We start from the raw sequence: 13,629 nt of genomic DNA, 5'->3' as shown, positions 1-13,629 counted from the left end.
CCCCCTTTTTTTTTTTTTTTTTTTTTTTTTAATGACAAATTTCTGATAAGATTTCTTAACCAAGGAATGACTTCAGTTTCAAAATACATTCAGTTCACAGTATCTCTCAGCATACTTCTGGTAGCTCTTGATATATCAGGACTTGGTGAATTTGAGGATGGAAAGGTTTTCATGGCCTGCCTGTCTGGTAAGTACAGTGGTCCCTTGCAGGCCTTTTGTCTTCAATGTTTTCAAAATGTCTTCTAAAATGGGTTAAAAAAAAAAAAAGGTAAACTCCAATTAAATAATTTGGTGATGTATATGGTCACTAAACAGTTTAATAATATAAATACAGAATATTTACAAATTATATTCATCTGATAAAACATGTATTCCAAATAAATGTCTATTAAAGTGAACTTGGGACTTCAGATCACTTGGTACTTTCTAATCAGATTGAACAGCTTGATAGCAGTAGTAGTCTACTTTGGAAACATTAATTAACCACATTAATTAATAAACCAAACATTAACTAAACTTGTTACTATAGCAAGCAACCAATTTTTCAGTTGTGTGGCTGCAATCTGCCATATATCCTTCCCTTTGGATGAAAATGGTCAGCAAACGTATGGGCAAATTGAATAGTGATATTGGCTAGTAAGAATAAAAGTAACTTATTTCTTTAAATGTATTAAATAAAAAGGGAAGCCTTCCTTTCATAAATAAATAAGACTGAAAAAAGTAAACTAAGAAAACGGAAACACAAAAACTAAATAAAGCTAGTAATCTTAATGTGATTTGAGGGGCTAAGGATATAAGACATAAGATTAAAATCAAACTGGGATATTCAGAAAAAGAGAAAATAGATGAAGCAATTTAGTTATAAAGTAATCTGAAAACCAAGCTATAAACATCCATATAGTAAAACAACTTTGAGTATAAAATTTCAGATGAACTGAAGAGTATATGGGCTGGGGGTGTGGTACATGCCTATAATCCCACTAGCTCGGGAGGCTGAGACAGGTGGATCATGAGTTCAAAGCCAGCCTCAGCAATGGTGAGGTGCTAAGCAACTCAGTGAGACCCTGTCTCTAAATAAAATACAAAATAGGGCTGGGGATGTGGCTCAGTGGTTGAGTGTCTCTGAGTTCAATCCCCGGAACCAAAAAAAAAAAGGAAAAAAGAGTATATGGCAGAACTGTCGATGACTTGAAGACTAGAGGGTAGAGAAAAAATTCACAATGTTGAGGGTAAAAAGGAGAAATCAGAGGTTTTTGTATTCAAATATTAGCTAATGAGTAGGAGAAGAATTTCACTCTCCCAAAAAAAATTATACTTTTTTAAAACTTGAAAAGTTTACTTCTTAAAAATCTCTCCTCTTTCAACATTAATTTGTTATTAATGATTAAATTCATTAATATCCTATGTTACTTTATAAATTACAGTCTTCTATGTTATAAATTTTTGTTTCCAGCAAAGCAAATAGTTAGTAAGCTGGTATGTATTACCTGGATTGTTTTCTTTTATGGTAACTAAATAGAATAATCCTCTTGGGGAAAGGAGGTCTGATGCTAGTGGAAAGAATCTGTCCATAACTTCTCGGCCATTTCTGCCACCAGCCCAAGCTGCTGCTATTCCATGACTTCCCACCTGTGGCAAAGTAGAATTTTTTTTATCGACTCAAGACTTTAATTAGATAACAAAGTGAATCTGTTTGACAGGTAACATCACCAAACAAGTCTATATTTTGTATTTTACTGCTGGCAAACAGGAAGTGAAGTTGAATCTAGATTTCAGTTTCCTATTTTGTGTGAAGTTAGGCAAGGTGGTAATTTTCTTTGTGAATTACTTTCTTCCCTATCTTTAAAATTAGAAAAATACTAGTTTCATCAGTACAAATAGAAGAAATTATTAAAATATTTTTAAGGCTGGGGATGTAGTTCAGTGGTACAATGCTTGCCTAGCATGCACAAGTCCCTGGTTTCAATTCCTAGCACCAAAAAAATACTTTTATCCACTATAAGAATAAATAATTTCGAGAGACATTGCTTTACACATACTAAGTACTTAGTAATAATATGATAAAATGAGAGAAATGGTAATTCTTATACTTAACATAGAAGAATTCTTAGAAACCTGAAGGGAAAGCTTGTATTTTAAGAGAAACCTGAAGGGAGAGCTTGTATTTTAAGAGATATACTGTGTACAGACACAATTTCAAAATGTCCCAATGCATACGGACCTTTCCTACGCTACTATTGTATGAAATGTACAAACCTTTTTAGGAACCCATTTATTTTATAAAGGCACACTTAAGTATTTTTTTCTCTAAAAATCTAATGATATTCTAGAAAGAAACTCTGTGTTAATTAGTTTTTTGTTGCTGTGATAAATACCTGAGAAAAACAAAATAGGAAAAATTTATTTTGGCTTATAGTTTTAAAGGATTCAGTCCATGGTCAGCTGGCTCCCTGGCTCTGGGTCTGAGGTGAGGCAGAATATGGCAAAGGATGTGGTAGATAAAAGCTGCTCAGTGCCTAGCTGCCAGGAAGAAGAGAGAGACAGAAAGGAAAGGCCTGGGCACAAGAAATACCCTTCCAGGGAACGTCCCACTCCCCAAACTTCTTCCTCTCACTTCTTGCAGATTCCATCACTTCCAATGGCCTATTCATATTTTAATCTATAAAATGGATTAATTCACTCAGAAGGTTAGACCTCGTGATCCAATCATCTTCCAAAAGCCCCATCTCTGAACACTGCTATACTGGGAACCAAGCCTTCAACACATGAGTGATTGGAGGGCACTTCTTTATCCAAACTATAACAAACTACATGAAAGTTTTAGTATTAGAAATCTTTAGATCCTTACCACTGTATATTGTTTTCAAAATCAAAGAATATTTTAAAAAGTTAGTCAAAAATTACTTCAACCTTGACACAACTGTTTTCTATTTCCTTCTATAGCCTTTGTCCATATTTTAATTTAAAATATTTACATATAGTCATACTTCTGTTTATATTCATTTAATATGGCACATACTACTCCTTTAAAAATAATTATTTTATATCTATAACCAAATGCATATATAATTTTACAAAGAAGAAAAATGTGTTCATATACCTCCTTTTAAAATAGCTGTACCTTCCCTTGCTGCTTTGCTTGTCGTTTCCTCCCTTATCTTTTATGTGTAACAGGGATTTTTTAAAATTATATTTTACAAGAAAAGAATCATATTCTATATTCTCACCTGTATCTTGCTTTTCTTACCCAATAATATCTTATGGAAACCTCCTCTTTTCATCTGGTGTAGTTCTAATTTACTATTTTAATGGCTGTGTAATATGTTATTTAGTTTTTTTGTTATTATTCACTGTGTCTATTTGCATAATTTTCTTTGAATCTAAATCTGACTCTTTTCACATCTATGACACATTCCTTTCACTATAATTTTCCACAAAGCTCATCATTTTAGGAAATTTACCAGTTCCTCTGTTTTCTGTCAACTCTTTCCTCTTGGGGACTTCTCTGTGCTGATATTCCTTTGATTTCTCCTGGGCTCAACTATCTCCTCTTCTGGGACCCATGTCTTTCTCTTCCTCTATTTATTCCCTTATTTTGGAGGAACACAGCCTCTTGATGTTTCAAGAGGTAAGATGGTCTGCGGCTAGCCCCTGCAGGGCCAGTCTCTTTGTCACTATGTCACAATATGGGTTAGGATTATTAGAGTTTGGATATGAAGTGTTCTCCAATGGCTCATGAGTTGAAGGTGTGATCTTCTATTCAACAATGTTCAGAGGTGGGGCTTTTGGGAAGTGATTGGATCATGAGGGTTCAGACCCCATCAATGGATTGACCCATTGACAGATTAATAATTTGATGGCATTATTTTGACATGGTAGAAACTACAGGAGAAGGACCTAGTTGAAGGGAGTGGGTTCTTGGGGGCATGTCCTTACTACTATGTTCTGTCCCCTTTTATTTCTCTTTCTCTCTGCTTTCCAGCTGTCATGTGAGCAGCTCTTGCTACACCTGGACTGCCATGTTCTGCTTTACCATAGGCCCACAAGCAACAGAGCTAAGTGACCATGGACTGAAACCTCTGATACTAAGAAAATCCTTCTTTAAGTTGATTTTCTCAGGCATTTGGTCACAGGAAGAAAAAGCTGACTCACTTTGGTTTATCAGCTTTGCCAGAGAATAATAAAAAAAAAATAAGTAAAATAAAGAAAAACTAGTCTTAGTCTATTATAAAACTGTCTGCCTTGAACTTCCTGGAAAAAGGGTAATACGGTTTACCTCTTTATTATTAAGGTATTAAAAATCATACATTTCAATTCTTTTCCCTACTAAAAATGAGAAATTGCTCCACTTCTGCTTTTTGGTAATACCTATAAAAGGAGGAAGGCAAAGACTTTCAGAAGGAATTCCTATGTGAATTTATTATTCATTAAAAATAATAAAAATTATTTTATTTCATAAACTTGTTATTCATGATAAAGGATAGATATAGACATGAAAATATAAACTTAAGTACTGGGCTGGGGATATAGCTCAGTTGGCAGAGTGCTTGCCTTGCATACACAAGGCCCTGGGTTTAATCCCCAGCACCACAAAAAAAAAAAAAAAAAAAAAAGAAGTTTAAGTATCTATTTTAAAATATGATTTAGGGGAGAATTTAAGGATATACATTATAATGTGTATTTTCATTAGTTTTCACTCCTTTACTATTTAATAACAGTATCCAATTACTGACAATTAGGATAAAATCAAAGCATTGTATTTACAGCAGCTGACCGATGTCAGATGATGTTCATTTTACTTTGGAAACAGAATAGCCAAAAATATTCATAACTAAATTTTGCTGCATGTCTTACCTCTTCAGGTGGAGTCACAACGTAGGGGGGATTGAACACCAGAAGATCAACTTTTTCCTTCAGTCTTGGTAATAAGCCTTTAACCTAAATATATTCAACAACAGAATTCTGATTTAAATAATTAGAAAAATGCTACTCTCCCAGGTTTGTGGAAAAAAGCAATGTTAGAAGGCTTTACTTTTAGATAGAAACAAATATTTTTACATTTTCAGTTGAAGATTATATACACTTAACTAAAAACAATGATCAGAATGAACAAATGTTTAGTAAAGCCTCTGTTACTCAACAGCACATGTTTATACTCTGGGTTCCTTTTGAGAAAATGAAATAAGAAGAAGGCAAGCTCTAATTCTGTAGCAGATATTCTGCATAGATTTGGACAATAGTTTAGAATATGTCCACTGACTTAAACCTGTATTTCCTATAACCAAGAGAAATATTTGATGGAATGACAGAAAACACATCTGAGGTTCAGAAATGTAAGAAGATGAACTTTTGGTGTTTTGAAAATCCTTATAGTGGATATAATTTTCCATGGAACAAGAAAAAGTGTCCTTTTTATAGAAAGTATGTTTAGTACTTTCTTTAAAATTTTGTTTTTTCTGAAATAGCCAAGTGCCACTTAGAGTATTCCTCTATTCAATTAAACAACTAAATACTTAAAAATCATAACTGATTATGTCATGTTGTGCCTTCATACACATAGTGGAGTAAAAACTCTATATATGGAAGAGCTCTTTACTCATTGATTCTGAGGCTATTTCTTCACAATATGCAAAACTTTATTTATTAACCTCTCATAATTGTCCCCATATCTGCATAAATATCTACTATATTTGTTGAATACCATTCTTTAAATAAATACCATTTTGTTCAATAAATTAAATGTAAAAGGAGACTTAACCATTTACTATTATAAATGGATAATCAATAGGACTCTCTGGAAATAGAAATGTCTCAAGAATAAATGCAATACAAACAAAATGTTATTAAATTATAGTTACTATTGCCAGTTTCAGAGTAACCCAGGCTTGTTCTTTTCCTTAAAAGGCATTTGTCAGTGCTAAATAGGTGTTAAAGAAAAACACCAAACTGAGACCTTCTCCTTAATGTGATCAGAATGGTTGAAAGAGAATTAAAGAAACCTTGTAATTCAAAGTCACTTAATGCCCAGGCTTATCACCTAAATACTGGGTATATTGCTGGGCTACTTACATATATTACTATGAAACAGTATCTTTGAATTTTCATTTTATCCAGGTTTATGCAGGCAATCCTATTTTAATTATCAGATTAAGTCTGTTAACTATGCTGTTCAATGAGAATATTAAGTTGTACTTTTGAAGAAATGTTTACAGAGGTAAATTTTCTTTCTCATTTAAAAAGAGAAAAGATAACCAGTTTTTGGATGTAATTCAGATGTAGTCTTGTCTTCAGTCAAAAGATGAGAAATCTGTTGTCTTCCCCAGTAATAGCACTGGTGTGAGGAAATACATTTAAGTAACCAAAAGCTTTTCTGAGTCCCATAAGAAATTAAGTTTCTCATAATGTAAAGAACTCCACAATACAATTTTCCACAAATGCTGGGTAATGAAACTAGAAAAGTATGTGCTTTGCAACTGTTTATGACAGCCCCTGAGGTACTGCTGTTATAATCACTGCAATAACTGAATTTTAAATAAAGAGAAAAATTGATATTAAAAATAGGAAATCTTATAGTTAAAATGAATTTAAATAAGTCATTATGGACTTGATAAAAAGTCTAAACTGTAGTTATCTCTTACCCATTCATATTCAGCTTTTTAATTTGCTAAATAACACAGCCTGGAAACATTTCTGAGAATTGGGAAATAAGCAAAATAGGCCTCCTAGCAAAACTCATAGAATTTATTCATATGAGAGGCACTCATTCAGAATTTCTTAACTCTTGGTCTAAGTAACAATTCAACTAAATTGGTTGTTTGATTTTCTAGCATAAAACACATTAAAATGGAGAAACAAAAGTTTTGTCAATAAGTAGCAATGAAATATGACAAAATAAAGCAACTAATATGGCAGACTATAGCTATTTAGTGTAAAGGTAGATATACCCGAATAGACCTTAATCATCACCATACATAGCACAGACAATATTAACGAGTCAAAGGTGAAATATGTTTGGTATGTTTTAAGCACATAAAGAAAAGTGTAATACACACTTTTAAAGACTTTTATAAAACTAAAAATGAAATATAGTGAAAGTGGTACTTTTTAAACAGGTAAATCAGCAATCCAAAACCATGAGTTTACCTGGAAATCTATGCCCCATGTTCTGAAAAACGCTTTATAAATTCTGTAAAGGGTTTATAAGTTGATCACAACATCTATGCTTAGGCCAGTCTCTTGTTTATTGCTTTGTATAAGTGAATATTCAGTATCACGACTGGTCAACAAATACATGAAAAAAATGTTCAACATCTCTAGCAATTAGAGAAATGCAAATTAAAACTACACTGAGATTTCATTCTAGTCAAAATGGCAATTGTCAAGTATACAAGTAACAATAAATGTTGGTGAGGATGTGGGAAAAAAGTACACTCATACATTGCTGGTGGAACTACAAATTGGTACAACCACTATGGAAAGCAGAATGGAGATTCCTTAGAAAACTTGGAATGGAACCACCATTTGACTCAGTTATCCTACTCCTTGGCATATACCCAAAGGACTTAAGATCAGCATACTATAGTGATGTGGACACATCTATGCTTATAGCAGCTCAATTCACAATAGCTAAGCTATGGAAGCATCCTAGGTGCCATAAAGCCATAAAGAATGAAATTATGGCATTTGCAGGTAAATGGATGGAACTGGTGCTATCATGTTAAGTGAAATAAGCCAGTCCCCCCAAAAGCCAAAGGTCAAATGTTCTGATATACAGATGAAGACTCATAATAGGCAGGGGGAGGAAGGAGTTGAGGTTCACCGGATCGAAGCGGGTGGGTGGGGTAGAAAGTTAGGGGACAGGAACAGGGATGGGAATGGGAAAGACAGTAGAATGAATCTGACATATAACTTTTCTATGTTCATATATGAATACATGACCAGTGTAACTCCACATCATATTCAGCCACAAATATGGGATGTTACATTCCATGTATGTATGATATGTTAAAATGCTCTGTATTAATAAAATAAAAATATTTTCAAATTGAAAAAAAATTTTGTACTGTCGTGTATAACTAAAAAGAACAAATAAAAAAAATTTAGTATTAGAGTCAATGTTACTGGAGAACTGATTCTGGCATGGACACCCAGTAAGTTTAAATCTTAAAAGAGCTAAGGGACTTCTAGATTTGGATTTGGATAATCTGGATTATCCAAATAATTTAATTTTGAATTTATGGTTAATACCATGTAGCTTCCAAAAATATAACCTGTTTAAAATATTCCCATGTCTATTTAAAAATATAGATATTCTGAATTTCTTCTGTCTCTGAAGTTTCACTGATCTTTCAAAAGCATATTTAAGCTAGGTATGGTATTATACCCCAGCTACTGAGGAGGCCAAGGCAGGAGGATAACAAGTTCTAGGCCAGTCAAAGACAACTTAGTAAAATTCTGACTTAAAAAATTAAAAAACAAAAAGAGCTAGGAATATCACTCAGTGGTTGAGTGGCCTTGGGTTCAAACCCTTACCACAAACAAACAACAAAAAAAAAACACCAACAAAAAACCCCATCAAAACATATATTTCGTATCAATTATGGATACACTAAGGAAACATTTTTAAAAAATTAAATCATCACATTGATCTAATGTAAATCTAATGTAAATCACCTAATATTCCTTTTCTGATACTGTAGTTTTTATTAGCAATAATAACACTAGCAATCTGAAAAAAATTTGTGTCTTTGGCTTAATTCCTTCTGGACTGCAAAACAATTGTAAATTTGAAGAACAAGAAAGCTACCTATTATCATTAGTGTCAGACTAATAACACAGGTCAAGAAGCACAGAAAGCATTTTGCATTTTTTATGTCTAGCTGGGATGTGCTATTGATTTTTGCCGATTAAAAGGCATTTCATGTCTATAACTAAAAAAACTTATGAATTAAAATTTATCCAAGTCTTAATATCAACTTAACTGCAACTTAAGAGTGCATGATGTTAACATCTTCTTTTTTGGACATAATATCTTCATTCATTTATTCATTTTTATTTGGTGTTAAGGATCACACACAGTGCCTCACACCTGCAAGCCAAGCGTTCTACCACTGGGCTAAGCCCCAGCCCCTGATGTTAACTTCTTAAAAGAAAACAATGGTTCTACAGCTGTCATTTGTTGCTTTTGCCTGCCTAGGACCCATTCTACCTTTTTTTAAATTACATCATTTAAATGTAACATCATTTGAGTTCCTGAAGTCAAGTGTGCATGATGCTATCCACTTTTAAAATTCAAACTAATGTGAATTTAGTTCACTGATACAGATGATGCCTGACTTATGCAAGCCAATATCAATTTCTTTTGAAATATGGAGAAGATGGATTCTATCAGCCAAGAATTTATATAAATTATACTGCTTAGTGTTAGTGGGTCATGAGTTAATTCATTACTAAAGTTTCTTTGACGTAAAACATTGTGACTTTAATTTATTTGATTTTTTTAATTTTTATTTTTTGGTACTGGGTGGTGGTAGAGGGATTGAACTCAGAGATACTTTACCCAGAATTATACCCCTAGCCCTTTTTATTTTTAATTTTGAGGTAGGGTCTCACTAAGATGCTTAGGCCTTGCTAAATTGCTGAGGCTGGCTTTGAACTGGGACAGATGATGCCTGACTTATGCAAGCCAATATCAATTTCTTTTGAAATATGGAGAAGATGGATTCTATCAGCCAAGAATTTATATAAATTATACTGCTTAGTGTTAGTGGGTCATGAGTTAATTCATTACTAAAGTTTCTTTGACGTAAAACATTGTGACTTTAATTTATTTGATTTTTTTAATTTTTATTTTTTGGTACTGGGTGGTGGTAGAGGGATTGAACTCAGAGATACTTTACCCAGAATTATACCCCTAGCCCTTTTTATTTTTAATTTTGAGGTAGGGTCTCACTAAGATGCTTAGGCCTTGCTAAATTGCTGAGGCTGGCTTTGAACTGGGACTACAGGTGTGCACCACCACACTTAGCTTGACTTCAATTCATTTGAAAAGGAAATTGATATTGAACAAGGATTAACAGCTTACCAAATCTGTAATTACTGGTTGAATCTGGACATTATTACGGCGTCCTGTTTCCAGGGTGCAAACTGCTGCATCAGGGTTGATATCAGTGCACCTAATAATAATAATAAAAAAAAAGAATACTATTTCCTATGTCCATGAGGCAAATCTGATACTGAATAATTCAAGGAATGAATTCTACATTTAGCAGGTGTAGAAAAAAATTAGAATATTTTAATAATGGCAAAGAAGAACAAACATTGGTTAGATTGATGAAAAGATGATTATACTGATATAATTTATAAGAACAGAATAATAAGCATATATGCATACACATCTGAAGAAACTTATTTAACTATAATACTATGCAGCCACCAAAAATATGATTTAAGAAAATTCTGATACAGAAGTGCTCATGATACAATATTAAGTAAAAAATGAAAATAAAAAAAAATGAAAACACACTTGGATGATATGGGGTAAAAATTTTTGGTGACTTATTTTCTTCATTATTTTTCTATATTTTCAAATTTTCTATGTAAAACATTTAAGTCTAATCTCAGCAACTTGTGGGGTGGAGGCAGAAGGATCATAAATTTGAGGCCACAAGCAGCAAATTAGCAAGACCCTGTCTCAAAATAAAAAATAAAAAGGACTGGGGATATAAGGAACTGTTTGAATATAAAGTTGGAATTCCTAGGGAAACATAATTTGCAATCTTTGTCCTTATTATTCTTAAACACAATCAGATACAGACATAAAAGTTTTTCATTCAAGCAGTCACACTCAGTGAATCTCACTGTAAGATCTGGGTGAACATTATTATATACGTACATGTACAAAGCCTGAGGTCCTATCATAGAGGCTAGAAATGCAGATACCACACCAGACCCTGACCCAACTTCAAGGCAAATTTCCACTCTAAAAAATATACAACAAAGTAAATATTAGTACAGTAGTATTAAAATACACCTCACAGAAAATAATTCTCATTCTAGTTATATTTCTCCAACATCATTGCTCCCCTGCAAATATATGGAAATATAAATTATAATTTCTGACAATCACTTTGTGCTTTGACACTGTGCAACTCAAAACTGCTAATGTTTTGTGGGTGTAACATATGGTAATCCACAAAAGATACATAGTACAACATATGGCTCTTAATTTCAACAAAGCATTACAAAAATTCATGGAATATTAACTTAGGGTTGGAAATACTAATATGAAAGATGCCATCCCTTTCTGGGATAGTATTTCCTGGGTTAGTATTTCCTAAAGTATTAGTGTTGGTATTACTACAAACTTTATTAATGAAAGAAGTTACTCTATAATTTTTAAGTACTTAACCTTCATAAATTCAACAGCACATCCTAGGGGAAAAAAGGTCCTCCATTCTACTTGTAGAGACGTAGAGCAGCAAAGGAATTCTGCATTTGTATAGTTAAATGCTCAAATGGTAATATATCTGAATATTTGGTCTTAGAACATTGCTAAATATAATAACATCTTCATGTTATTGCATTTCCTCTTTAAACTTATTTCCTTGTTCCCAATTTTATACATGCATCCAAAGCACCAATTATTCCCAGTTACAAAGGTTGACTTGATAGCATTTAAGGGAATTTCTAGCACTTAACTCCCCAAACAACTATCCAACAAGAAAGCATGATTTCTCTGACTTTGGAACCAGTCCATACATGCCTTTAATGGGCTAGTATAATGGGCTATACTAAGGTCTGTGAATCTTTTCAGGCTTTTCTTTGAAAACAACTATCATGGTCTCATAATTAGAATTCCAAGAGTAGAAATATCCAAGATTATAATAAAATCAGATCCTTTTATAGCAGATTTTGCAATGCAATTTGTGCTTGTAAACTTTCTGACATATTGAGAATAAAAGACAAGCTATAAAACAGTACTGTACCACTCTATAGTCCAGTATATCCAAAAGTTTCACCTATGATGAAAAATCAGTTTTAAGAGTTGGCACATTCTAAATGTGCAAAAAATATGACCCCGTTTAAGAGGGATAAACTCGTTATAGACCTTTGAAGCTGACAGCTGTTTGTTTCATCCTGAGGAAAACCACTTCAAGTCTTGATCATTAAATAAATCTAATGACCCCAAATCCTTTCATTCAGAAATTACAGGTAATAGTTCTTTTTCTTATTAATTTAAAATTAATGGCAAACACTTGAACAAATCAAGAGTAGATTCTATAGACTGTTAAATCCATGTAACAACTTTCTACAATGAAACGAGAAATTCAGTGTGTCATTTGCATTAGTCACATTTCCAGTGTTCAACAATCACATGTGGCTAACAGCTGTCATTACAGAATATGTAGAGTGGGTTTACAAATTCCTTCGTGCTCCCAGTATTTCACCACCTTTCTTCTTTTTGGTGCCCTTCTGTTGCACCAAAAGTGTCTTTTATGAGCTAGGTAACCCCCCCACCCGCCAACAAACATCAACATCAGCGTTTCAGGAATATTTTGTTGTTTCTGAGTGTGCTATCTATCGAAGCTCTTAGATTAACAGACTAACAGCTGGAAGGAATAATTACATCACAACGTGGTACAGCGACAAGGAGCTCAGGAGCCAAGATCAATACCTGGCTTAGAGATAAATTGCTTGCACATTAGCTGCGCGCATCTACAGGAAAACACTCATATAAGGCACTCGCTCTGCTGTCAATCATCCACAGAAGGGCGGGCTAAGCCACCACCAGTTGAGGCCGGCGACAGTCCTTTCCCTGGCCGCTGAGGCCCCTCCGGGACACCCAAGCCCTCTCCCGCTAGGGCCCTCTCCCTCCTCGCACCCAGCCAAATCGGCTGCTGCCGCCTGGAGCGCGTCCAGCAGCAGGAACGTGTCTTCCGCTGGCTCGTACACGTCGCCGAAGGCACCCCGACCCGCGTGCCCGTGCAGCGGCGTAGGAAATTCCTGCGCCGCCATCTTTCACTCCTTCGCCCTCTGCGCATGCGTCAGGATCGCGCATGCGCACGCGCACGCGCCTGGGCGCCGGCCCAGAGTGGGACTGAGGCTCAGGCGCTGGTTTTTTGATTAGTTGTAGCAGTCTGTGTGGATGCTGTTAGAATTTCTCAGTAGACAGTTACTTACTCTCTAGCTATTGCCATTTGCTTTTGCTTTTGAACATTTATTTCATTTTATGGACTTACCTGATACTGGGCATCCTCAGTCGTTTTTTGACTAAGGTGAATGTTATATTCCTATGACATTTGGAGAATTTCTTCTATTTTTAGTTTGCAAGTATTTGCAAAAATAATGATAACTAAGTTTTATTATTGTCTCTTTTTCTTTACACGAGTTGAACTTTAAAGTTTGAACTTTACGATTAAGTTTTTTTTTTTTTTTGGTCATTTTGATTTTTTTAAGTCAAATTAAACCATTGTGTATAAATGCCACATTTTTTAATCCATTCATCCATTGAAGGGCATCTAGGTTGGCTCCACAGTCTAGCTATTGTGAATTGTGCTTCTATAAACATTGATGAGGTTGTGTCCCTGTAGTATGCTGTTTTTAGGTCCTTTGGGTATTACAGAAATT

The 13,629-nt window shown here is 34.1% G+C and overlaps 1 protein-coding gene across 1 annotated transcript; it reads right to left on the bottom strand.

The window, feature by feature from the left end:
• Window positions 1-31: 31 nt before the first annotated feature.
• Window positions 32-13,055, bottom strand: N6amt1 (N-6 adenine-specific DNA methyltransferase 1). Its single transcript, XM_015478674.2, has 6 exons — window positions 12,884-13,055; window positions 10,895-10,981; window positions 10,085-10,175; window positions 4,855-4,938; window positions 1,488-1,629; window positions 32-242 (listed from the first exon to the last, which is right to left on the bottom strand). Exons 1-6 carry the CDS (start codon window positions 13,015-13,017, stop codon window positions 136-138), a joined length of 645 nt encoding a protein of 214 aa, XP_015334160.1. The 5' UTR covers window positions 13,018-13,055; the 3' UTR covers window positions 32-135.
• Between the last annotated feature and the right edge of the window lie 574 nt (window positions 13,056-13,629).

This window comes from Marmota marmota, unplaced genomic scaffold, assembly GCF_001458135.2.
Source record: "Marmota marmota marmota unplaced genomic scaffold, marMar, whole genome shotgun sequence".
Taxonomy (NCBI): domain Eukaryota; kingdom Metazoa; phylum Chordata; class Mammalia; order Rodentia; family Sciuridae; genus Marmota; species Marmota marmota.
The sequence above is the reverse complement of the archived record's forward strand: the minus strand, read 5'-3'. Positions and strand labels throughout refer to the sequence as shown.